Raw genomic sequence first — 27,918 nt, forward strand, 5'->3', positions numbered from 1 at the left:
GTTTTGCTAGTTGATGAGAGTGAAGACCTCCCCTGGCTCCAGCAGCGGAGCTACTGCAGCTCTAGCAGCTGCAAGCACATGCTGTGTGATAGGGCTGATCATAGAATCATAGAATCGCCTAGGTTGGAAGGGACCTTTCAGATCATCGAGTCCAACCATCAACCTAACTCTGACAAAAACCATCACTAAACCATATCTCTAAGCTCTTTGTCTACCCAGTCTTTCACATGGGGCTCACCGAGGGTTTTGTGAAGAGCTATGGACACACACTGGCATTCAGATGCCACCCAGCCTTGGTGCTGAGCTGTAAATAATGGCACCAGCTCTCTCAGGAGCCGTGATGGCCAGCAGCACCCCCAGGGCAGGGGGCACGGGGACTCCCCAAGAGGACAGCAGAGCAGGACCTCTCAGCCAGGGCTCATCCCACTGCCCCAGCAAGGGAGTTAGGCAGGCTGGGGGACAGCCGCCGCCCAGGGTGTCAGGCAGCTGTGTAGGGACAGGATGGGACATCAGCCACAGGACAGCATGTCCAGGCAGGGCTGTGACACAGCCAGCGGCCAACATCCCAAACCACGACTAGGGCCAGGACTGATGGCCCCAGGCTGAGCTGAAATAGAGCCCCCAGACCCATGGCATCAGGGGAGGCTGCTCCGCACCGTTAAGGTGCTTATTAGTGCATTAAGGGCTCTGAAAGCTAGTTTACTAGCACAATTACTGCCACGAGCTCAGATTTAATGCATACTTTTATAAACACTTTAAAAAAATGCGTAGGTCAAAAGATGCAAATTCTGACATTATGCAAGTTTAGAGTTATACTGACGTTTTATCTTATTGTAAGAGAAATGTTTGTCTTTTTATAACACTATAGAGAACCACCTCTCTGAAAGACATAATCTATTCCCAATATTAAAAGGATTACAACTTTAGAACTGCATGGAACTTGACTTTTTCTACCAAATCCCTGTCATTTTCATTTGCAAAATACAGCATCCTACGTATAGCAACATGCTTTAACTTGCTAAATATATTTCCAGCAGAGTAATTCCTTTTCCAGTTATCAGACAGTATCTTCTCTAAATGCGCTAGGTGAGAGTAAAGCATCTGCTTTTTACTGCAACTGCATCAAAATATATGAGCGTCCACGCCTGAAAAATGTAATTACTGTATTTAAAAAGGAGTAGTGTAAAAGATTTTTGTATTGCTAATTACAGTTATTGAAAATCAGGCAGGTGGAAGAAAATAGTTGTGCAAAATATACTTTACAATAAGAAATAACTGAGATACAACAGCAAATTCAAAATAATTACTTGTCTAAGTACATTTTCATCAGCACCAAATCGAGCCTTTAAGATTTGGTTTAGTTTTCATTTTAAGAGTATTTTTGATCTAGTTAATTGTTCAATATCATCAAATGTTCCGTCAAATATTTAGTATGTTAAAAATGTATCTGTACTCTTTTATTTATATGCTTTTTCCCTTGTTAGGCTGAATGCTACAAATACTTTTGAAAATAATTGTTACTCACATACAGTGTGTTTACATATTTAGGCTGTGGAAAATATCTCTTAGTGAGGGAAACTAAAAATGAAAGGAGAAGTATTAGAATAAAAGTAGAAATAAGCAAACATCTTCAAAACAAAAGCTAATATATTGATATTACACACAGACAGATTATGAGAATTTACTTACCACCAAAATGCTCGGAGTGAGCTTTTGGCTGCATTGTACACAGATAAAATGGGAAAGTACTGAAGACAGCCTCCTTCCTTCTATGCCTTGTTAAGAGTTTAAGTTTTCTCGCTGCACCTAACACAAAATGTTGCAGAAGAGCAATATTTAAAAAGGGGGAAATGGAGAGCCAGGCTCATACCAGCTGCAAAAAAAGAAGACCATGTTTACCACTCCAGTCCAAAAGAATCATTAAAATCTGTTGGGAGCTACACAAAGAGTAACTCTTTGCCGTCAAAGACCTTGCTTACTGCATTTTCCGTGACAGTGAGTTGAGATGAAAACACAATGAAGCTGATTTGCTTTGATCAGCTTTTTCAGACTACATGCTCAAGATTCGTACCAAAAAGGAAAGACAAAATCCTGGCTTCACTGGAATCAATAGTTCTGCCACTACCTTCACATACGCCAAGATTTCATTACAGCCTTTTATAAGGCTGTGCCATTAAAAGATCATTTTTCATATAGAACAATCAGGTTTTGTCACAGAATATAGGTCCACATTAAAAACATTTTTAAACTGCAGCCACAACAGTTGGCAAATAGAAGTCAATTTGCCAAGATTTACCGTACTCAGCTAACTATTCAGCCTCAATCCTGAGCTGTCAAATTCACTAAAACACATTTTGCAGCCAAAAGGTAAAATACAGGTTTGTATTTTATCCTTCTTCAGACACAATCTCCACTGAAGTTTTTAATTTTTAAATTTTCTTGTTCAATTTCTTTGAGTATTTAAACTTTTGAACTGTTTTTCCCAAAATTCACACACATGATACAATTTACAGGCCTGTGAACCACATTCTTTATAACATTACTCTTTAATAACAAAGATTCAAAATATTGTAAATGGTGTGCTTTCATTATTATTTTACAAGTTCAAGTCAGGTAGGTTTTTGTTTCTTCTGGGCACTTTGGTCATGTACTGACATGTATAGTATAATGAAATAAATACTCTCGAAATACCATTACCGCATGATGCAGTCAGGTTAAATGGTCAAGACTATCTTGAGGCCATGAAACACAAGAAGAAGATTGTGTGAAATGTGCATATTTTTAACAGTTCACAGCAGACAAGATATGTGGATTATTCGCATTGAGGTGGCAAAAAAATGGGAACAGATTTCAGAAGCATCATGTCAAACTCTTCGGGACAAAAAAAATTACCATCAGAGCAGGGGAAAATTGGAAGCGTGTTCTGTCTGCTTCATGCTGCTCCCAAAACCTGGCCTCCCTGGTGGTTGAGTATTCCTTTAGCATATAGAAATATTCAGGTGGTATTTTGCCAGCTATGCTGGCTTGCGATAACTCCATCTCCAAGTCTGTCACAGGCTTGTTGGACAGCTGAAGAAGGACTAGTCAGGGCTCTGTCACATTCTAGCAAAAAGATACCATGCTAGAAGAAATTAGTTAATCCAGTTTAACAGAAATTACTCAAGGCTTCTCACTAATGTACTGAATTTTGCTAACCAATGGATGAAGTGGTCACAGTCAAGCCAGATCAGGCTGTAAGAGAGGTATCCACAGACAGAGGGGAGGGACAGATGAAAAAGAGCACCAGGAAGGAAGTTTGAAACAGTCAGGCTTGCTGCTACTTCTGCCCGTTGGGAAGTGACAGTGAGGGCTCTTGCTGACACAAGAGGTCATGCTACATCACAGCAACTGGCATCTCGAAGCCCCAATTCTTCATTCAGAGTCCCTTCAAAATGGCCTTGCAACCTCATGTAGCTCTGAAGCTGTCTCCACCTACGCAAAGGGGTGTAATATCACTTTGGTTTCCCTTCTTAATAGTGCTTAAGCACACTTGCTTGCAGAAAGAGCGTATCTTTCGTCATGATATCTCTCCTCCTGGTTCTAAAATGATGAGGAATTTTCTTTAATTGAGTACAGACTATTTAGCTGTGGTTTTAAAGGGCTCTCATATACCCCTTTATTCTTTGAAAAAAAATGTTAGGCCTAATTTCTCAGGTTGAAATACTGAGATCAGACAGCTGAGAACTCAAACAGTGATGGAAAAAATCCAAAGACCTGGATATGCAGCAAAATTTGTGACTTCAGCTTCAGTTGGTGCAATAGTAACATAGCCTTTATATTAATTTCAATCTTTGAATCCTGCAAAGATTACCAATCTTAATGCCAGCTACTCTCATGTTGGGAGCATACATGAGCCAGAGTAGCTGGGCACAACTTAAGTCAACTAAGTATGCAAGTCTGTAGTGTCAACTCCCAGAGAAGTCAAAGATACTTAAAAATGTTTAAATAGTAGGTGAACAGAAATGTAATTAATTGTGTGCTGCAGCATCCAATGGCTAGATTCCTTAATAAAACATGAAACATTTTTATTTCTTAAAAAAAAAAAATTGAATTCAATTCTAGCCGTAAATTTCTAACATTTAAATGACAGCATGAACGTCCCTAATCATAGCTTCTAGGACACTTATTCTATTTAAAGAATACATACAGTGTAATGACATTAAAATGTTAAATAAGCACTTGGTGAAGTTTGTAGTAAATGAGGCAAGAAAGCTTGTTGTTAATTTTTATTTTTAAGCGTTAGCTGCATCAATGCATACATATTTTACATTGGTATCATTTAGGTTTTGATAAACTGTCACCATAAGAACTGTGCAGGTATTGAGAACAACTCAACTTCAGAAGACTGCAAGTCTAGAAGTGTATACTGTATGGTATGTCACATACCTGGAATTCTGGACAGAATAATACCATGCATCCCATGCAAAGAGCTATAAAAATGTGGAGGCCCCACTAAGCTTTTAAAGCTGCACCTGGCCAAAAAAAAAAAGAGAAATTTGTCCTGGGGGTAAACATCATTCATTAATAAAAGGTAATATCCTGAAGCCAAGAACTTGCTACCAAACATACAAGCAGAATAGTTATACTTAATTAAGAAATTATTTGCCAGCTATGTTTTAAGGTAGGAATTAGCAGTGAAAATGAAAGAATGACAATGTTTTGCTTATGGGACGCCCACAATCCTAACCATAGTTTACATGCTTTTTCTTGTTAGAATTAGATTTTTTTCTCAGCAAGATTTAGGGGCTATGTGAGATTTATTATATCTATTTCAGTTAAACACCATATTATTTGTGTTCCCTAGAGGGCAAAAAATTGCCTTTTCATTCCTTGCCTTAATCAAAATCTAAGTTTGTCAGTGTAAGCATGAAAAAATAAAAGTGGCTGAAGAGAAATAAGCATCAATTCTTTACAGCCTTGAAAGAAGATTTTTTCTTAGCTGTAACTGTAGCGCAAATAGCTGTATCTGAGCTAGTTTCAGCTTAGGTACGGATGAGCAGCCATACAATACATAGAGTTGCACTTCAGCTGTCCTAGTTCACCAATTTAGCACTAATCACTGGTAAAGATGGAAAAGAGAAAACAGGGTTAGAACCATAGCAAATGGCATCAGCATCCAGCTATGTTGTCCTACCAGCCCCTCCAGCCTCTTTAATTTGGAGCCAAAGCTACATCCTTTCCCCAAAGTCCCCTCAGCCTCCTTGTCTGTGACTGTCATAAGGGGACTGAGCTGGTGGCCATTTAAGATGGAAAGAACAGCAGTTAGCATTGGCTCCTCTTTGTGTGCATGTAGGTGGAAAATGATGGGTCCACAGGAAAAAAAAAATTAAAAAAGGTATATATGTCTGTGGAAAAAGAGCTACTTGTTTAATATGTTCATTTGTAATGCAAAAGCTTTCTGAGGATACTTGAATTAGGTGACAAGCTGCAATCACTGGTAGAAGAGCCTTCAGGATCCACAGCCACCTAGTCTAGGTTTCAAGGGCATCCTACTATGTGTCAGGGCTTGTTCTCTATTACAGTCTTTGAAAGGGTAGGTGTGACAGACAAGCCTGCAGAAACTGTATGACTTTTGGACTGGTCTGTATTTTTTTACCTCCTCATGCTGGGCAATCTCACCAGCAACTGAAACGTCAGTTGGCCCTGTCCGTGGGACAGTAAATATCTTTCTACTACAGCGGTAATAGGAATTCTTCTTTATAAGGACACCCATTTAGGTCTGAAAGGGATCCTACAGACACGGACGGCTATGATGATGTTGAAAGTACGATGAAAAGGGTACTAGGCCAAGAGTTAGCAAGGCTCATGGACAGGGCTTTAAACTAGAAACAAAGGGGGAAGGGGATAAAACCAGGCCCACTAGTAATGAGCCTAGGGATAAAGGGCCAATGATGGGGGTGAAATCCGTAGCCCAGCTCAAGTGCATCTACACGAATGCACGTAGCATGGGCAACAAACGGGATGAGCTGGAAGCCATTGTGCAGCAGGACAACTATGATGTAGTTGCCATCACGGAAATGTGGTGGGATGACTGTCATGACTGGAATGCTGTGTTGAATGGCTATAAGCTCTTCAGAAGGGATAGGCAAGGAAGGAGAGGCGGGGGTGTGGCTCTGTACATTAGGGAATGTTTTGATTGTATAGAGCTAGATTTCAGTGATGATAAAGTCGAGTGTTTATGGGTAAGGATGAAGGGGAAGGCAAACAAGGGAGATCTTGTGCTGGGAGTATGCTATAGACCACCCAACCAGGATGAGGAGACAGATAAAGTATTCTATAAGCAGCTGGCTAAAGCCTCGCAATCGCCAGCCCTTGTTCTGGTTGGGGACTTCAACCTGATGGATATCTGCTGGAAATATAACACAGCAGAGAGCAGGCAGGCTAGGAGGTTCCTCGAGTGCATGGAAGATAACTTCCTGACACAACTGGTAGGTGAACCTACCAGGGGAGGTGCCTCGCTAGACCTACTGTTCACAAACAGTGAAGGACTAGTGGGAGGTGTGGTGGTTGAAGGTCATCTTGGGTTTAGTGATCATGAAATGGTCAAGTTTTCAATACGTAGCGATGTAAGGAGGGGGGTTAGCAAAACCTCCACCTTGGACTTCCAGAGGGTGTACTTTGGCTTGTTCAGAACACTGGTTAAGAGAGTCCCTGGGGAGATAGTCCTGAAGGGTAAAGGGGTCCAGGAAGGCTGGACGCTCTTCAAGAAGGAAATCTTAAAGGCGCAGGAGCAGGCTGTCCCCAAGTGTCGCAAGCCTAAAGGGCAGGGAAAATGGCCAGTCTGGATGAATAAGGAACTTTTGATGGGACTTAGGAATAAAAGGAGGGTTTACCACCTTTGGAAGAAGGGACAGGCAACTCAGGAGGAGTACAGAGATCTCATTAGGTTATACAGAGAGAAAATGAGGAAGGTAAAAGCCCAGCTGGAGCTCAACTTGGCCACTAACAAAAAAGGTTTTTATAAATACATCAATAAAAAGAGCCAGGGAGAATCTCCATCCCTTACTGGATGCCGGGGGGAAAGTTGCAACCAAGGACGAGGAGAAGGCTGAGATACTTAATGCCTTCTTTGCCTCCGTCTTCGATAGTCAGACCAGCTATCCCCAGGGTGTTCAGCCTCCTGAGCTGGAAGATGAAGAGCAGAACAACCCACCCATAATCCAGGAGGAAGTAGTCAATGATCTGCTTCTACACCTAGACACACATAAGTCTATGGGGCCGGACGGGATTCACCCAAGAGTACTCAGGGAGCTGGTGGGAGAGCTCACCAAGCCTCTCTCCATCATTTATCAACAATCTTCATCAACAGGGGAGGTACCAGATGACTGCAGGGTGGCTAATGTGACGCCCATCTACAAGAAGGGTCGGAAGGAGGATCTGGGGGACTACAGGCCTGTCAGCCTGACCTCGATACCAGGAAAGATCATGGAGAGGATCATCTTGAGTGAGCTCTCACAGCAAGTGCAGGGCAGCCAAGGGATCAGGGCCAGCCAGCATGGGTTTAGGAAAGGGAGGTCCTCCTTAACCAACCTGATCTCTTTCTATGACCATGTGACCCGCCTTCTGGATGCGGGGAAGGCTCTGGACTTTGTCTATCTGGACTTTGGTAAGGCCTTTGACACCATCTCCCACAGCATTCTCCTGGAGAAGCTGGTGAATCATGGCATAGACAAGTGTACTCTTTGCTGGGTTAAAAACTGGCTGGATGGCCGTGCCCAGAGAGTTGTGATTAGTGGGGTGAAGTCCTCTTGGCGGCCGGTCACCAGTGGCATCCCTTAGGGCTCAGTTTTGGGGCCAGTTTTGTTTAATACCTTTATCAACGATCTGGATGAGGGGATTGAGTGCACCCTCAGTAAGTTTGCAGATGACACCAAACTAGGTGGGAGTGTTGATCTGCTTGAGGGTAGGAAGGCTCTACAGAGGGACCTGGACAGGCTGGATCGATGGGCCAAGGCCAACTGTATGAGGTTTAATAAGGCCAAATGCCAGGTCCTGCATTTCAGTCACAACAACCCCAAGCAACGCTACAGGTTGGGGAAGAGTGGCTGGAAAGCTGCCCAGCAGAAAAGGACCTGGGGGTGCTGGTGGACGGCCAGCTTAACATGAGCCAGCAGTGTGCCCAGGTGGCCAAGAAGGCCAACAGCATTCTGGCTTGTATCAGGAACAGCGTGGCCAGCAGGAGTAGGGAAGTGATCGTGCCTCTGTACTCAGCACTGGTGAGGCCTCACCTCAAGTACTGTTTTCAGTTCTGGGCCCCGCTGTACAAGAGGGACATTGAAGTGCTGGAGCGTGTCCAGAGGAGAGCTACGAGGCTGGTGAGGGGTCTGGAGACCAAGTCATATGAGGAGAGGCTGAGGGAGCTGGGCAGGTTTAGCTTGGAGAAGAGGAGGCTGAGGGGAGACCTCATTGCCCTCTACAACTACCTGAAAGGAGGTTGGAGAGAGGTGGGTGTTGGCCTCTTCTCCCAAGTGAATAATGACAGGACCAGAGGAAATGGTCTGAAGTTGCGGCAGGGGAGGTTTAGATTAAATATTAGGAAGAATTACTTTACTGAAAGAGTGGTCAGGCACTGGAACAGCCTGCCCAGGGAGGTGGTTGAGTCACCATCCCTAGAGGTGTTTAAGAAACATCTAGATTTGGCACTTCAGGGCATGCTCTAGTGACAGAGATTGTAGGGGGGTTTTTTTGTGTGTGTATGGTTGGACTTGATGATCTCAATGGTCCTTTCCAACCATGAAGATTCTATGATTCTAAGCCCAGTACCAAAAGGTGCCTTGCCAAAGCATGAGAGATGTGCAGAAGTAGGGGAGTGAAAGGTGTGTGGTAGTGACGGGAGAAGAGAGTGAACACAACTGGGCTGGTGTGTGGGGAAGTGTGTTGTGGTGAGAACAGTCCTATTCATACATGTGCAAGCACAGATGAGGATTTAGGTGTGGAAATGGCTGTTGGGGACTAAATCTAACATGCATGTGCATAGCCTGGGGAGGAGGAGAGGAGTGGGCGGGTGCTGAGAAGGGAGAGCCAGGATTGCCGTTCTTCCCATCTCCCCTTGCCTCTGTCTGCTGGCCCCTCCTGACACATGACACCGATTCTTACAGGAGCTTGCAGCCCAATTCTCCCTCCTTTCCCCACAGAGCATCCAGCACAGGGAGGACAACGCAGCTGACAGCGAGCCTAGGGCAGCATCCCACATCTCTGCAAAGCCTCTGCTTAGGAGCATCAAGGTAAGGACCCCCTGTTCTCTCTGTGTCTGTGGACACCAGAATTCCTGCCCTAAACTAGCAGGAGTTGAGAAACCCTGCAGACATGGCTGTGTTAGGGACTTCTGTGAGATGCTCAGTCCTGGCAGGTTCATTCTCGCCACTGAGCTGCCCTTTAGCTATGCATGGTGCCTACCTGGGGAGAGCTTGCAGGGAGATGACAACGAAACCGAAGTGGGGCAGGACACGTTTGTCAGTCCCTGAGCAGCCTGTGAGCTTTCAGGGGTGCCTGTGAGCCCAGGACAAACAGCTCCAGTCCCTGCGGAAGGAAAAAATCTTATCAATCAGCAGCCGTTGAGCCTGGGCTTAGCACTATGGGCCTTCGTGTCCCCAGGGTTGCACAGCATGTACGTTCACGCCTGGACAGGCTATGGCTGTTTCTCTGCAGGACTGCTGAGGACAGGGGGGCTGTGATAGCAAGGAGAAGTATGCACCACCCTCCGTTCTTAAGTAAAGAGAACAGGGAAAACTCAGGTCTGCCTCCATACCTCCTTCTCTCCATGCCAGCTCTGCAAAAAGCAGGTTTAAAAAAAATACCCCTGCGAATTACGCTTGGGATTCACGCTGCATTGACATGGGTATAGCCAAGGTTAAGGTTTCTGAGAAGTGCTGGTTGTACAAACACTACCAGGCAGTGAGAGAGAACTGAAATATGTTTGTAAAATGTCTGTCTCAAGTTTGTCACGTGCTAGAACTATAGGCACTATGCTTCCAAATCACTCCGGTATGTCTCTGTTTATTGTTTATTATTTATTATATGCTTTGGAGAAGATCTTACACACAAAAAAATTAAAATCAGCTCGCTTTTAGGGACTATATTTTAAAATACAGCCTGCTAAGCAACCTGTTGAAGCAAAATTGAATGTTTTATTGTCCTTTTACTACTGTACTTCTGTATTATTATTTGTGTCGTTTAGGAAACAGAAAACAAAAAAATGATGTTATTCAGATTCTGGTGGCTTTTGTGGATACTTGAACACCATGAGTTTTTAGCAGAAAATCCCAGGGAACAAAAAAGATATGGATTGAGAAGACCAAAACCTAAACACAGTCTGTCAAATGCTGTAGAAAAATATCCCAGCCCAAGTGATCAAGGTGAATATTGTCATTTTAAAATCAGTGTGGGTTTTTTTCCCTGATTCGTTTATTTGGATTCTAGACTACATGGCTAACTTGCTGTCTAAGATATTGTTTATAATCAGCCAGGCTTGCCTCATCCTAGATTTTCACATGCCTCATTTTTGCACTTTTATCTTTTTACTCCCATCTTTTCCCTCCCCTTTTGTGTATTTCAGAAAAGGAGATTACTTCTGGTCTTTTTTATGATATAGCTGATAGCCTGTTACTGTCACTACAAGAATAATAGCCCGTATAACAGTATTTTTATAGAAGTAACATCATCAGTAGTTCAGAAAATTAGTACTCTGCAGATCCTGCTTTTGGAAAATTTAATGTCACTGGATGTGAGTGTCAGTACTAGGGACAAAATCTAGTTCTGTCAAATCACATTCCAGTGTCTTATTCAGTAAGACTCATTTTTCCTGTAGATGACTTCCACTTTCCCATTCCTCATCCTGGTAGGACAGTCAGTGAAATACCAGGCAACAGGACAGAATGAATGTATAAAAACACAACAACATTCCTCATTTCATACCACATGACATCACCTCACCTTCAGTTTCTTATTCTGTGGGGCATCTCTTCTGGAGCAAATTCCTCAGCCTCTATGTGCTTTATCTTCATGAGGGTCTCACACTCGCGATCACAGATGTTTTCAAAAATTTCCATAATTGCACTCCCACTTTTGAAGCCTAAAATACACCTAAGGGTTAAGGGTAGAATGAGATTTAGTATGAAATCACTCCACTCACCTACCTACCTATTTATTCTAGATGAAGACTGCATTCTGGAAATTGCTTTTTTACTGGACAGCTCTGAAAGTGCTAAGGACTATAATCATCAACAGCAGAAAAAATTTGTACTGGAAACAGTAGACAGAATGAAAAGTCTGCAGGTTAGTTCTGGACGTCCCCTTAGCTGGAGAATGGCCTTACTTCAGTACAGCAGCACTGTTTTCATAGAGCAAAGATTCCATGACTGGAAAGGTCCTGAAGCATTCAAATCCCACATTGCTCCTATCACCTACATAGGTCATGGTACCTACACGACTTATGCTATAACTAACCTTACACAACTCTACATGACTGAAGGGACTCCGGGTAGCGTGAAAGTAGCCGTCCTCTTCACTGATGGAGTGGACCACCCAAGAAACCCAGATATTTTCGCAGCTACAGCTGATGCTAAACACCAAGGAATTGTATTTTTCACAATGGGAATGACCAGAGTGGCTGAGGAGGTTAGCAATGCTGCCAAGCTCCGGCTCCTGGCCAGCGTCCCAGCATCCAGGTTCGTTTTCAACCTTCAGGAGAAAGAAACTGTGGAGAAGGTTCTCAAAGAACTGGTATGTATGAGAAAGAATTTGAAATAGTTATAGGAACATACGTAAAAAATGGTCTTATTTCCAATAGTTTGAATGCTTATGCTATCGCAGAAACCTCTATTTTTTACATGTTAAAGCGAGCCACTTATTAATAAGACCACTGTGCCAAAGTACAGGTTTCCTTTCTCTCCCCACCATTCAGATCTTGCCAGCCAAAATATTTGAAGTTGGAAACTGAATTAGACGTAAAGAGACCTGTTGTGAAGTTATTTTTATCTCTGTTTTTCCTCCTAAGAAAGATATTTTAAACTTCCTTTCTTAAAAAAAAAAAACCAACCAACCATTTTTTGACATTTCTTCTGTAGCAAGTAGGAATGTGACATTGCCTTTTGTACCAAAAAAGATGCAGCTCTTGCAGAAGTGAAAATAAATTTGTAGACCTTAATGGAGATATGTCAATTTAGATAAAATTTGAACTTGGCCATAGACATCTTTAAACTTCCATGAAAAACCTACCACATAATCAAGAGGAAATCTGTAAATTGCACTTGGAGTTTTGCTTGGATGCCTCTTTTCTGCATGTAAAATTAATTTACAAAAACCATTCCCTGCCAAGCATGGAGAATAGAGCCATCCTCTAGCCTATAGATCTGGTGACGCAGGCTGTAGATGAAGTCCTGATCTAAGCATGCACAGAGATATAGAATAGGAATATGAGTTAGAACCAGGAGAATTCTGCAGTGAAAGTGACACTTAAGTGATCTCATACAGGCCTAGAGCGTGTACATAAACTGGCCGTCCTGTCTGTCTGTCTGTCCTTCCCTTCTACAGCCTGCCACTCTGCATTGGTTTCCCTGCATATCCCCCTTCCATCTTCTCTGGTATTACCATTGCTTTCTGCATCACAGCAACCACCTCTCAAGGGACTAAACACACTTTATTTTACTGTTCCAAACAGCCAGCCATCCTCAGGTGCCTTCTTTGGAGAGCACAGCTGCTGTCTGGCTTCGGCATAATTATATTTGCATACATGTGAATTTTGCAGATACGTATTGCATTGCTGCTCATCAACACATTTATATCCTCTCAAGAGACTACCTCAGTGGTGAAAAGTGGGAGGAATGCATTGTATGTGGGTGTTTCAGCTACAGAGATTTTCTAAAAAAGAACAGAGCTAATTCGATGATGATAATTTCATGTGACCACTGTCAAAGTCAAATATTTTCTAAGGTGTTCTTACTGTTCTCATTTTGTGTGTGCCTAACGCTATGCATAGAAGAGCTTCTGATTTTCTCAAGTGTAGAGTGTGTATCATTCACTCCTACTAGAGAGCTGCTGCTATCAGCACTTTGGAAACTGTGTGGTTTCTGGCTGCATTGCTCTCATACACCTAGCTAACTGCTGGTTTCGGTCTGTTTACCATTGTAATTTTAGCAAATTATGGCTGGACAAGGAGAGTCAGTGATTTGTGCAGTCAACAATCTATAATAGGAATTGAAAGTATTTAAGTCATTTTTTTAGAATAGAGAGATTGCTAGGATGTTTCTAATAAATTAAAGCTTAATTAATATTAGTTGATATGTTAATTGCATAATTTAATTAACTAGCTGCTGAAGCCATTTATTTTAACATATTTCAATGTCTTTCCTGTGGAGCTGGATTACGACTGTAAGTTTCTAATCTTGTTTTGAATATCTGTTTTTACAGAAAGATCTGTCTGAGGAAGAAGTAAGTTGTTTGGTTTTTTTCCTGTACAGAACTACTGCTTAATATAGACATTTACAATTATATGGAAACATAATTCAAGAAAACTGATAGCTCAGTAAGTTGGTTAAATATTGAGTCTAATGGGTTTGCCTTCAAGTAAAACATGCTTTTGTATTTGCAGGACAGAGCTCTAGTTTGCTATTCTAATGTCATTTACCCTCCCTCCTTATTTTGAAAGTTCAAAGACCAGTGTGTGAATATTCAGGTTAGCAAGAATTTGCTGATACGTCCCGGTACATCAGCCAACAGACTCAGTGGATAAGAAAACATGACACAGAGCTGAATGTGGTGCAGTTCTAGCCCTTAATGCTCTTCCTGTGTAAGAGAGTTTAAAAAAAAAGGGAAGGAACTCAACCAAAGCTTCACCGTTGCACTTTCCCAGTTTGTCCATACTGTGTCACCCTGACTGCGGGCTGTGGCAGGTCTGGCTGCCATTTTGAGGGGAATAAAGTTATCTTTCCTTTTAAAGATGTTATTCCTACTTAAGGTACAGTTACCTCAGGCAAAGATTGTTCTGATGAGCAGCTCAAGGAAACTGCTAAATATTATGAGTGTTTGCCAAAGTTGAGTAAAATGCCAAAGCATTTTATTTTTCACTGATTTCCACTAGCATCTTGGTTTTTCTCTGACAAAATAAACCCTGAAGTAGTAAGACAGTCAATGTTATCCTTGGACAACATATTGTTACTTACTAATTGGGATATCCAGATGAGAATGATATTTAAACCTGTCACTTCTAGACATCTCTGAGCTGAGTGGAGGCTTAATAAATAATAAAACCATAAATAAAAACAACATTGCCTATTCCTCCTCCAAAAATAATGCCAGTATCTGTAATAATTCTGTATTATGGAATGGTTTTAAAGTTTCAAAAAGATCCTAAAAATCGCATAACTACATACCATAATGATGTCTGACTGGGACACATGACAGTAGAGATGACAGAATTATAAGAAAGACTAGAAACTATTACAATGAATTGCATTAACTACGTAAAAGTATACATCCATAACGTGTTTGGTTTATAGATCTAGCTAGAGCTAAACTATGATCTATCCTACATATAATCGAGTAAAGTGGAAAGAAGACGTAAGATGTTTTCTTGGCTATCTCTACAGTGACTAGTAATAAAAACAAATCTACAACCATAGACACAGCATCCCAATAAACCAACCTTGTGAAGAGTTTGGAGGTAAAGCCGTTATTGAGATAATTGAAATTTCAAGAGTAGGAATGATAGGGATTTTTGGATGGAGTGTAGGAGACCACATTCCTGATGAGTGGTAAACTGACAGTTAAAAGATCTCTGTAAAACATGTACATATAACTGGCTGCTGGTCATTACTGGTGTACTCAGACTAGCCATACAGTAACTTAAAAGCAATGTTCATGTGTTTTCCATGTCTTCTATTGAAATATGCTGATTTGGACTATTTTCATTCAAAGTGTCCCCAGGCTGCCACGTGTAACTGTGAGAAGGGGGAAAGAGGCCTTCCTGGCCCTGCTGTAAGTACCTATCATTGCTCGAATAACTGATATACAGTATAAGTGAAGATTTATTTCATTGTTTGTATTTTTTTAGGAAATTATTTGAACCCAAATCCTGAAACAACAATAGTTCAAGGTTCAATACATAGTCCTCCATAGTTACATTGCATAGAAATGTCACACCAGCAGGAAATGCACAGAGAGACCTGAGAATGCCATGACGTCCCCTCTGAAAAATGAACAGTGGGATTTGTTGAGGCTTTCCTTTTAGCCACAACAATTTAAAAGGCAGGAAAGAGCAACTTTCCTGTATAGAGCAATAATTCACCTGTTAACAATCAGACAAGCAGACCAGGTGGATCTAACAAGCTCAAGATCAAACATTAATATTGGAAAAGCTCTCTGAAAGCAACAGAGAGAGGCAAGAGGCTGAAACATTAGCAACAACTGAGACAAGAGACTTGTAAAATAGACTGGACTTCTTTCAGAATACTCTTACAACTAGAACCCTTAAGTAAATCTAGGGGATTGCTTCATACAAGGTTTGGTGACCTAAACTGCAGGGTTTAAGTTTTAAAAAGCACTCTGGGAGTTGAATGGTCTGATATTATACCCCTAACATTGAACTAAAGCACCATAGTACCTTATAGCCCTTGCTCATGGTGAAGGGGCTGTATCAGAGTTTGAAACAGAACCCTAGGGATCTGCCCATCCTCATCCTTTTGACCTGAACATCCTGTACATATATAAACAGAAATACACACCAGTTTTATCCTGCACAGTACTGCACACTTTAATTGAAAATGTAGCCTCTTGTGTGCAAACAGAAGTTTAGTTTGGGTTATTATTGAATGCCTTTACCTGGAGAGCGCAAGTACCTCTTAAACAAAAGCATACACCACAAAGCATTCAGAAAAACCCAAAACAACCACTTGGCAAGCTGGGGAGTTATAAAAACATCCGATCACCTCTCTTCTTCAGAGGAGACCTCAACAGGTTTTGTTTACAACAAAGACAAAAGAGAAAAAAGGCTGCCTATCGAGTTGGTCCTGCTGCTCCCAAAAATTTAATTTCAAGGTTATGGTAAACGCAAACTTTTTTTAAAACAAATCTATAGGAAGCAAATATCCTAAATACATTTAAAAAAAATCACCAAAACAAAACACAAACCCCCCAAAAACCCACAAAAGTGTATATTTTATAAAATAAAATTACTTGACTAACATATAATATAAGAATTTTATTTTCTTGTTTTCAGGGTAAAAAGGGTCGCACTGGGGACGACGGAGCTCCAGGCCTGAAAGGAGCAAAGGTGATGTGATTTTTCAGATTTAGAAGACAGATTTGGTACTTCATTAATATGGAAAGACTATTCCAATAGTACCCATGTACTTTCCACCTGGAAATTTCTTAAACTTCATCTACACCCTTTTGCTGTAGTAAAGACTAATATTCTTTACAAATTAAAATCTTATATCTAACATAAAAAAACATGAAGAGTATAAAAAGAAAGAGCTGGTATGCTTCCTGTATTGCATTGGGATGTCTACTCAGATAATAAGGACAATACTATCTTATCCTGATTTCACTGATCTTGATATTGGATTATTCATAGGGGGAGCCAGGTCTTAATGGAATCCCAGGACGAGATGGAATAGAGGTAAAAAAAGATTTTTTTCCCCTTCTTCTCCAGTAAGCAGTGTTCCTTCAAGGCAAAACACCACCTTTTTTTTTTTCCCCAATTATAATAGCAACTTTAAATTCTGGTTTACCAGCTAATGATTCATTAACACTAAAATCGGAAAATATTACCATTGCTTAAACAAAGGGATTAATTCCTTCTTATAAGAGTGATGTAGAAAATACTCTCTAATAATACATAGGCCCTCCTAAAAAGCATGAAAAGCTCTGCTATGATAATCTAAGAACATTGCAGAAATTGACACTCTGCATCTTTATGGGTCAGTTTAAATTCATTTGGCAAATAAAAGATCCAGTATGTAATAGCAATGAAAAAGATGAATGAAATACATATAGGACTTAACTGTAGGACCAGCCTCTTAGTGCCTAACTCTGAATTCATTCACGTATGAATCACTCTACTTTATTTTTTCTTATTTATTCATTATTTCTTATTTATTCCTTTTTAATTAGTGACTTTTCTCTGGCTTTCTTATTTTACTATGTTTCTTACTAAGATGGAAATACGAACTCTAGTTGATCTGCTTTTACATCATCAAAATCACAGTCTAAAATGACACTTCCATAAGATTTCTTCACACATAACAACAGCATCTATCATGACAGGATTTAGAGTCATACTACCACGTTTATCAGACATCACCTTTTCTACTTAATTGTTCATTATAACCTGAAATGCGGCTTTTCTAGAGAGTTGAACGTCAATAGTGTCAATATGCACATTCTTACATTTGCGTTATATATCCTCACAACCTGCTTTGCTTTTTTATTTTCCCAGGGGAAATCTGGATATAAAGGAGAGAAGGTACTACTTTTAGTCAGAACTTCTGCTTACATACAGATATTTGATGTTATTATTATTTATTATGTATAGTGCCATATTTCTTATAAATACTAGTAATGAACAACAACATCATCTTACCAGCTGCTGCACAAGCTCTAATAGATGTGCCCCTTCCCCAATGAACTTGCAGCGCAATTGCTATAATATGTCATGAACAGAATAACATTTAGGTTTGCAACCAAAGCATCCAAAGAATAAGGATGATATGCTCAATATATCTCATAAATATTTATTCCTGCTCCTTTCCAGGGTGAAAGAGGTGAATGTGGAATCCCAGGGATAAAAGGAGACAGAGTAAGTAGGCACAAAGTTGTTAGGCTTTCAAGAAACACAGTTAAAATACAGAAAAAACTACAACTCCCTGAGAAACAACCATGATGATAGATTTAAGGCAAATATTAATTCTAAGTCTGAGGGAAATTAACAACTGTCAGTTTTAAAAAATTAAGTGAGCAAGGATACTATTTTCAGTAACTTTCTCAGCTCCTTCTATATTTTCACGCGATTCCTTTTAAGGCCCAAGCCTAAACCTGTTTATAACAATGGGAAAACTCGACTTTAACAGAAGCAAAAGGTTTGAAGTAGGAAGCAAAGGGAACGAGAGGTGAAGATGAAATCATGGTTTCTAATGCCAGTCTTCAAGATTTGGTGTACAATTGCTGTCAATATTTTAAATGAAACAGAGTTTAATCCTGCATTACTAGTCCTTGATAAGTAACTCTGTTCATTCTTACTCTGTATTCTGATTACCACTGTCCATTTTAAAAATATTTATTCAATACCTGCTGGCTGCTGAGCTTCTCTTGATTTTCTTTTTTATTTTAATGTAAAGATACCTAAATAAGATACATTAGTAAAAAGTTATCTAAAAGTGTTTTTGACCAAATCTAAATACTCATAAATGTATCTTTTTTTCCACTTGCCTTCCAGGGTCCTGAAGGTCCAGTAGGCCCCAGAGGAACAAGAGGGCTACAGGTAAAAAAAAAAAAAAAAAAAAAAAGAAAAGAAAAGAAAAGAAAAGAAAAGAAAAGAAAAAAACTTAGAAAAACAACAATACCTGGTTCCCTGGTATTCAAAGCTGTGAAAAAATGTACCACAACCATCATGGAATCTTTGAGTCACTGAGTTCAAGACATAAAAAAATCTATCTTCTGAAACAGCAAAAGTAACAAGAATTTGGAGGAGCAGTCTAGACAAATAAATCATCCTTATAATGCATTCAGTCTCAAAGACGACAGCAAATATAGTTCCATAAAAAACAAAATCACTCATTTCCCATTCAGTGTCTTAACTATTTCATTGCTCTAGCAGGGGAGTTGGACTAGATGATCTCTAGAGGTCCCTTCCAACTCTGAAGATTCCGTGATTCCGTGATTGTCTCACAGAAGTACATGGGAACACTTTAGTCTCTTTTCATCCCAACACTCTTGAACTGAAGGCCAAGAAGCTTAGCCGGTCACAGATGTTTCAGTAAATCTTGACTATAGATTACCTTTAATTGTATTCAAATAAAGGGAGAGACAAATTCTGTCCCCCAATTACCAAACTCAGCTCCAACTGAGCTGAATAGCTGAATCTACACATACATCAGAAAGCAAAGCTTCAGTTCTAAAATGTTTGTAACTCATATTTTCGTGCAGACTACAGCAAATTAGAGGTTGTTTTTCAAGCTGCCATTGTTCCAAAAGCTTGAAAAATCTCATTAAAACCACTCCTGTTTTAATAGGGTCTACAAGGACAACCTGGAGATCAAGGGCCTGAAGGCCTACAAGGATCAAAGGCAAGAACGGCATTATTTCTTCTCTTTCTTAATGTTAAAAGGTATTAATACAGTCTCACAACAATAATGCTTTTATCCTTATACCCCTGCCCTTCTTGTAGGGGATGCAGTTTATTGTGACATTGCTAGCAAATCATATATTCTTTGTGTTCTACAGAGTTCCTAAGTAAGGAACATTTACTCTTTGTATTGGATTCAGGTCCATATTGGATTCAGGTCCAAATCACACTCCAGTCTTTTCTCACAGTTAAAATATGGCAGCATCACAGAATATTACTTAACAGCAGTGTAGCATTGCATTTCTTCAGTTTTCAATTTAAAACTATTTTTTTCCCTAAGTGCTAAGCAGGAATTCTGTTTGAGATCTCAAAAAAACCTCTCCTCTTGAAAAGGTACATTCTCAAGAAGAATTCTATAGCTCAAAATTAGCAGTCCCACTGTTTAGTGATGCTCAGCTGAAGATATCTGAAAGTCACAAGGAAGAGCACAATTCGGGACACAGTCTTGCAATGGGCCCTCTGCAGATGGGCCTCAGAAATCACCCAGTGCTTCACTGCAAGATCCAGTCCCCTCTGTAAACAGAATATATTTTTGGTTTGTTTGTTTGAAAAAACTTATGATTTACATTTATTAAACACTTAAGATTTGCTGGGTTTACTTCTTACTTACCCCATTGTAAGTTCCAGGTATACCAATGGAGATCATTTCATCCTGTGGTTCTGTGATGACTTGATATCTTTATCATAGTAGTTTAATGGAAGATGCAAATAACAGTGCATATTATAGACAATTATGAGAACTGTTCATTAAGAGAGACCACAGTTATACTTTGCTTCTCAGAAAAACCTTACGCTGAGTAATTCAACCAAGGCTAATGGGTTCTTCAGCTACTGAAATGGATATTATTGTAGAGAAAAACCTGAAAATAAGTTTTTTGGTATCTCCTTTGCACCACATTTAGAGTGCCTGCTGGACAACAGTGAGGCATAGAGCAGTCGGGTGTCAAAACTCTCATATCCCACATGAAACGAAACATTTTTCCTTTTGTTTAATCTGGTATCACTTTGTACAGGAGATACTGACATTCTTAATAAAGGGAATTTTGAAGCATTGAACAGGCAAACAGATTCAGTACTCTGTAAGACAATTCCAATGGGCTGAAATTCAGGATATACAAAAAATTAAGTTACAAACTGAGTTAAACTGATTTCCCTAGACACCAATTTATAAGCAGAATTGTTTCTTTTTTCATTCTTTGACAAGGGTGAAAGAGGTCTCCCTGGGCCACCTGGCTTGCCTGGAGAGACTGGAATAGGACTGCCAGGCCCAAAGGTACAAGCATTTCTCATCTTCTATAGTACGTGTACTGTAGGCTAAAAACGAAGATCGAGACAGCCAAGATAATATACTTGCTGGTACATGAGAAACTTCCAGCCCCCAAATGATGTTTTTATGGTACTGGAAAGGTATTTTGTATGTTGATCAAAACTGTTTGGGAAAAAAAAAGTACATTTTAAGTATGTACTTTAAAGGAATTTTTTTACAGTAGTTTTTACGCTTGACATGACATAACTCAATCCAAGCAGTATATGGCTCAGTAAAAATGCATATGTAGTCTTAAACAAAAATTATCCTGTGAAAAACAGACTTGTTGCTTTGGATGACTGGCATAAAGAAAACAGAAACACTATGATAGAAATACTGACTTCTTGGAAAAGTATCAATAAGTGATACATAATGTATTCAGCATATGATGGGAATAATTCACCATTTAGATTCAACACTGCCTTCTCTCAAATGCAGAATTGAGGCTGTCCCCTAACGCTGGGGAACTGCACCAGCTCAGTCTCTGTGGTGCCTTGCATGCTGTATGACTCTGAGGATGCTCAAATTTTCTCTGCCATTCCTGTATTCTCCTACATCAATTATTTCTAGCACAGAATGTCTGATGAGTTGTTATATGCTGCACAGATACGAATACCTAAATCAGGCATTTTCAAAATACATCTTTCTTTGAAGGGTGACACCGGTTTGACAGGAAGACCAGGCCCTGTTGGCCCACCCGGAGTTGGTGAGCCGGGAATTATGGTATGTCTATTTTTTATTTGGTGAGAGGGAAGCAGGACAGAAAGGAAAAACTCTCAGTGCTTCCCTATTAAAGGGGATATTTGTGTGTTAAATGATACCATCTCTTTTCTTTCTTCCGCTAGTTCTGACTTTCATACATGCTAGGTTGTCTGCCTTTCATTTCCCTCAATAAATTGGAAATGTTTCCAATTCCTTAACTTTTCTAATTCTCTTAGTCTCCAAAACAGCTATGGAAAAATAACACTTTATGCAAAACCACACAAATATTTAAATAAATCTGTCCCCTGATAGATTCAAATCCACATGTGGTAACTGAGGTTGACTGCTTTTCAGTATCATTAGAATATTAACATTACGGCTTTGAGGGAGAGACTCCATTGCAACCACTGTAACATTAGAAACAGTCATACCTAAACAACTTCAATAAAGACATTCAGATTGCGTAAGTGGTCCCAGGTAGCAATTTGACCAGTATTACCTTTCCTGGAGATAACAGAGGGGGAAATAAAAAAAAAAACAAACTGAATTTCATAATTTATAGTAAGTTTGGCTCAGAACTCTCTTCCATCTTTTCCTTCCCTTCCTCCTCCTGGTAGCTGCATACTCAACCTCTTTGTGGTGATTCAGAAAATCAGTATGCCAATTTTAGGGTTGCTTTTTTTCAAAGTGTCAGACTTTTTTACTGAGCTATTTACAATACAGCAGACTCAAACTCATTTCTCATCACCTGGATGGAAGACCCCCTAGTGCAACCACAAGGGAAATTTTGTGCAGTTTTTTCACAAGCAGCTTTTCCCCATTGACAAGGAAAGATTTGTAATAATCATTTCAAAAGAGGTGCTCCCATCGAAACCAGAAAGATGGTTTGGTAACTGAACTGACTGATCTCAAACCTGCTTGGAAATACACTACTGGAGAGGAGTGAGTTCTCATTGAAGAGCCCAAAGAAAAGAGCATTACTCATAAAGCCAGCGGTGACAGTCAGTCAAAGAGGGGCAGTAATGCTTCCTGAGTCTCTTCAATAACAGCAGAGAGAAAAAAGCCACTTTGTGGGGGAAAAGGTGCCTGTGACGTGCATCTTTGTTAGTCACAACAGCTGTACTGGTATAACAAAAGATTTTGATTTTAAAAAAATATACTAAAGGTGGTTTTTAAATTTACTTTAAAGTGTATTTGCTTCAAAAGAGTTTTCTTTTTATGGCTGAATGCAGTGTAATTATCTTTAGCTAAGAACTAGGCATAATTCTAAAGTTCTATGCAGAAGAAGCAGAAGCATATTTAAGCTGTGCAGAGCTAAATCTACTGTGATTGTGTAATCTCAAGGAATACATTAGAGAAAAAAAAAACAGATGCAGGAAAACACTGTAAAGCTGGCTCAATATGCACAGGTTTTGAACTTGCATTTAGTGAAAGGTTTTAGTTGTCTTACTTGCTACTTGTGCTCCTATCAGATCTGCTTTCAAAAAGAGAAGGGCATGCTAGTATTCTCTTCACCAATTACAATCAAATCTCTCTACAGCTCCATCTTCTTCAGTACGACTCTGCATGGTCTTTAATCTGGTTCTCCCTGTCTCTCATGATTATACTGATACATTAATAAGGATAAGTAAAAATTTGTAAACCAAACTAAAGTTTAGGGAGTGAAGATTTCAAAAGTATAAGGAATAGGAATTTTAGCTACATAACCTGTGATTCATAAGTAATGAGAAAATTAAACTGTCTGCCTTGTTATTGCTGCAGGCCAGAATGCTCATCATTTATTCACTGTGAATATCATATTACTGTATTATTTTTAACAGGTTACAACTACACCAACATTTAAAGACATGCTTAAAACCGACAATGACATAGAACCTGCTGCTGTTGATTTGAATGATTAATACATATTCTAGGCCATTTTAAACTTATGTTAACAGGGGCCTCAAGGACCACAAGGTGTTCAAGGAGAAAGAGGTTCACCAGGAGATGGGATTCCAGGAGCAAAGGTACAGCAGTCGAAGGGTTTTAAGACCAGAGCAGCACCATTAAATGATTGCATGCCAAAACAAGTCCATAGCAGACAGGGGAATCAGAGAAAGTCGCTTGTAAATTAATATTAACATTCAGCATCAATTAACCTGATATGTTTTCATAGAATTCAGTTGGTCCGAACATGACTTCTAGGTACAGCTAACCTTTGGGGCCTGTAAAGCCAATATTTAATTCACCTGACACTTGATTTGTGAGACCTAAGCCTGGAAAGAATTATAATTTTAAAACAGCCTCGAGGATCTAACTTTAAATAAACTATTATAAAAGTGATTCCTAGATGAAAAATGCAGCTTTTTGTTGTTGTTTTTTTCTAAATCCTTACATAGAGAGATCTTTGTTGTCACTAAAGACGGACTTCTAAGCTTCTTAAATACCTCAGCCATTAGCTTATGCGTTTTAACAGAAATCTGAATTCAGTTTGTGGGAAAAGAAGCTGCTGTTACTAATTTTCAGATCCAACGGAAGCAATGGCAGCAGTAGTTGCACCTACATGGATGGACCCACTGCGAGCTCCTTTCGCTGCCCGCTGCGAACAAACTCCCACTTTGACCTTTGGTTACAGCGACAAAGTGACACAGCTTGTACAAGACCTAAATAAATAACTAAATGGTTCACTCATTTTTATGCCAGCACCGAGGCAATTTTGGTTGGGAAAACAATAAAAAATCGTTTCGCATATGCAGGCCCCAACTGTCCATTTTCTAAAAATCTTGGGATTTTTGCTTAGCACAATATTGTAGTCAGCTAGGTTTAAATTTGACTGCTGCTAGCAACATAGTATCTTCAAACATCCAGTATAAATTTTATGATGAATTATATAAATTATCTAACCTCATTGTTGATGGCTTGTATTTCCTTAGCAGATCTCATGCATGAAAACAAACAAAAAAAGCATTTAGAAAATGCATTTAGAGATCACTCCATTGCCACTGAAATACCAATTCGTGTGGGAAGAAACACGGAAACTACTAAGTAAAGCACAGCAACAATGCACAGTGGGAACAAGTACAGAAGAATGCATAATCTAACCAAAACTATTGAGCAACTGAGATAGGCAGAATAAAATAATCAAAGCGGAATTCTGCCAGTGTTATCAGAACCTTGATTCTATAAAAAATTTACTACTTTGTACTGTCAAGTCTGACCTGGAGCCAAGCACGTATCAACAGAGTCTATTCGTATCTCTAATCCTATTAATGGCTGCCAAGTATGTCAGCTCTCTGGTTTTAAACACAGTTTAAACAGGTGATTTGTTAATCTGAAGCAAATTTTACAGTTGCTTTCCTCAGAACATTTTTACTGCAAGCTCACAGTTCAGTAAAAAGGAAAATGAAGGCACTGTTCTATAGCATCAGGAGTGAAGTATGCTATTTTAAACAGAAATCCCCTTGATGTTTCTCAGTCAAAGTTAAAATGATGGAATTGGTTACAAGGGAGAGAAAAGATCTGTCTGGGGCACAACTTTATTGCCTTGGGTGATTCTGTGACAATTTACACAACCTAACAATCTGTCTCTACATGTTTTAACAGAAGTACAAGAAAGCACAATATTTGTGTCCTTATTAGCAACCTGCATTTTCCCTGAGATCTCTGTTTTGTAAATAAACATTTCTAAAGATGATGACATTTACAAACAGACTTCTACAACAGTACAGTTTGGCCTGGTATTTATTCTGGCAAAATTCTTACTGAGAGCCAGATCCTCATTGCTACACTTAATTAAGATTAACCCATGAGGTAAATAAGCAGAATTCAGCTTTCAGTTAGTCTCGTTCATTTAAATCAGTTGTAGCTTTGCCATTGATTTGAGGGGAAGCACAACAGGACCTCAAGTAATCGAGGGCAGAAAGATAAAAAGAAGCTTGTTCAGCTCTTTCATCAGCAATTTCAAACTGCGAGCAAGCTCATTTGAAAAGATGACCCCTTTGGTATCCCGGAAAACAGATTCAGGAGCTACTTTCTGCTTTTTCTTGTTTTGGTTTTCATGATGACAGAGGAAACTTCAGAGAGATCAGCTGCGTGTTTCTACAGTTAACAACATATTATTTTTTCATGTAGGGAGAACGTGGTTTTGATGGACCAAAAGGCCCTCGTGGACTTCCAGGCATCAGCATAAAAGGTGAAAAGGTGAGCAGTAAATACACAGGGGACTAACAAAAGTGCCAATAAATCTACATAATACAGGGAACACAGAGCTGATATTCACTACAAAAGATGTAATGAGGCAAGGAACCCACAATAGGCCCTGGATAATAAAGTATTTTGTAGAGAGATTTATGCCCAATAAACTCTCCCAACCTATTTTAACATCTCCTCATATTAAAATAGGAAATGTTACAAAAAGCACCTGATGCTGTGGGAAGGTTAAGATTTAGAAAGGGAAAAAGAAACTAGCAGTTGTTTGCAACTGAACAAAAGGTCAGATCCCCAGCTTCACTGACTTCAGGAGAGGGGAAGTCAACATGGACTAGCACGGGAGCCATCCCAGATTGTTTCTGTACCTTTACACAACTAAGCAATGGTACGTTGTTTGCCAGGGTGAATTCGGTCCTCCTGGTTTACCTGGGCCAATTGGATTACCTGGAATTGGAATTCAAGGAGAGAAGGTGCAGTTTTCGCTTCCCCCTCACCCCACACTTAGATGTGTAGTAAGAGAGAATATTTTATTTCTGATAATTACTTAACCGATCTTTTCAGGGAGTGGAGGGCCCAAAAGGACCACCTGGCGCTAGAGGGCTACCAGGACAGGGACTACCTGGACAAAAGGTTAGGAAAATTTCTGAAGTAAAAGCTACTGTTCTGTTTTTACTGTTATGTTTCCTGATTAAGAAATGTCTGTCTCTATTCTTACGCTTGTTGAAGTGCTGAACACCAATCTAAGTATTGACACAGCTGCAGGAAATTATTTTCTTAATTAATATTATTAAACTGTAGAGCAGATCCTACTCCACTGGAAAGCCTTGACAAACCAATGCCATAGCTATCTATTTAGGTTTTGGCTTGGCTCAGCACAGAACCTTTGAGGTACTATGTCAGTGAACTGCACTTGGTCTGATAGGTTTCCATGGGAAGGGTTGTCTGCCTTGAACTTGCAGTTTCATCATAACAGGTGCAGGTGCAGTACAGCAATTCCAGAAAGCAGTTGCACTTAACACAGAACACCACCAAAATTTCAATATCGTCTTTTAACCTCACTGTACTGTTTCCATTCCAGAAAAAATATATACATACCTTACAGACTGGCTGCCTTCCTTGTTACTTCTGCTGCCTGTTGTCTCACCTGACTTAGTGTATTTACTGTATCTAGCAGTTAAGAATCATCTAAGGTAAAATGAAGATTACCTTTGTTGAAGGAAAACTGTCAGAATAATTTAGCATTGACTGATTCTCAAAACACAGAACTGTTAATGAAAGACACCACCCTTGAAGTGTTTAGAATGGAGATTTAAAGTGATTTTCTGAAAGAGATGATAGATAAAGTTCTGAATGACTGAGGACTATTAGAGAATAGTATAAATGAACTAAAGGTGTAAGTGGGTCAAGGGTCCATGCCAGGTAAAGAATTTTGCAGCATCAGAGATCACCTCTTACATTTTGAGTGATTGTGCAGGGATATGCTTTACCAATGATAAAAAGAAAGAGAAGGGTGAATTGTCTGTGGATGTCAGATAGACTCCTGAAATATCAGCTACTTTGGCGGGAAACATTCAGAGGGACATGTAATTATAGATTTACAGCATGAATCATTTCCACAGACAACTTTTTGGTGACAGCTCAAAACAAGCTGCAGACTCCCAGTCTTTGTGACCAAGGGTTTAATACATCATACTAAAGACAATATCACACTAATCTTTCTTTAAATATAAGCAACTAAGAATATGCTTTTATATTTTTCCATGATAACACTGTTAAAAAATAATTTCTACTTAAGGGTGAACAAGGCTTGCCAGGAGAGACTGGAGTGCCAGGAGAAAGAGGTATTGGAGAACCTGGTTCTAAGGTACATTGTTAATAAAGGAATTATTTAACTTATTTATTTATTTGGATTTGAAGTTTGTGTTTCTTGAGTATCTTTTCTGTAGACAAAAATAGCTTTAGAAATAAAATTTAGGTTCTTAGTCTTTAAAATTTTTAACACAGACTTTCAACAAATTCTAGAAATGGGAACGTTTTAAATACACCAGTTCTGTACAAAAGTAGGAAGATTTATTGTGACTGAAATTTTCCACATGCCTGCCCCACACTCAAGTCAGTGTTGGCATACAACTCACCTATAGCTCTGTCCAGAAAACCATCCAGAATATTAAACAGTTGCCAGAACTCGCAGTCCCCAGTGTAAGCTGAGCTACCACCAGAACTGGTGAAAAAAAGCACTGAGAAGTGTTTTTTGAGGTGGTCCTTCCCTTTTCATACAAGATAGGACATGAACAGAGCAGCAGCTACATCCTCACACCTTCATATGAAAAACAAGCTGTGCCAC

The 27,918-nt window shown here is 39.7% G+C and overlaps 1 protein-coding gene across 1 annotated transcript in view; it reads left to right on the top strand.

Moving 5' to 3' along the window:
- Positions 1-10,237: 10,237 nt before the first annotated feature.
- LOC134518793 (collagen alpha-1(XXVIII) chain-like) overlaps positions 10,238-27,918 on the top strand; it is a 34,170-nt gene continuing 16,489 nt past the window's right edge. The window contains exons 1-17 of the mRNA XM_063342003.1: positions 10,238-10,394; positions 11,192-11,760; positions 13,447-13,467; positions 14,953-15,012; positions 16,253-16,306; positions 16,610-16,654; positions 17,474-17,500; positions 17,789-17,833; positions 18,470-18,514; positions 19,266-19,319; positions 20,583-20,651; positions 21,339-21,407; positions 23,324-23,392; positions 25,497-25,565; positions 25,976-26,044; positions 26,136-26,204; positions 27,370-27,438. Coding sequence (XP_063198073.1) covers positions 10,238-10,394; positions 11,192-11,760; positions 13,447-13,467; positions 14,953-15,012; positions 16,253-16,306; positions 16,610-16,654; positions 17,474-17,500; positions 17,789-17,833; positions 18,470-18,514; positions 19,266-19,319; positions 20,583-20,651; positions 21,339-21,407; positions 23,324-23,392; positions 25,497-25,565; positions 25,976-26,044; positions 26,136-26,204; positions 27,370-27,438 — 1,560 coding nt within the window. The remainder of the gene's footprint in view (positions 10,395-11,191; positions 11,761-13,446; positions 13,468-14,952; positions 15,013-16,252; positions 16,307-16,609; positions 16,655-17,473; positions 17,501-17,788; positions 17,834-18,469; positions 18,515-19,265; positions 19,320-20,582; positions 20,652-21,338; positions 21,408-23,323; positions 23,393-25,496; positions 25,566-25,975; positions 26,045-26,135; positions 26,205-27,369; positions 27,439-27,918) is intronic.

Source organism: Chroicocephalus ridibundus, chromosome 7, assembly GCF_963924245.1.
Source record: "Chroicocephalus ridibundus chromosome 7, bChrRid1.1, whole genome shotgun sequence".
Classification (NCBI taxonomy): domain Eukaryota; kingdom Metazoa; phylum Chordata; class Aves; order Charadriiformes; family Laridae; genus Chroicocephalus; species Chroicocephalus ridibundus.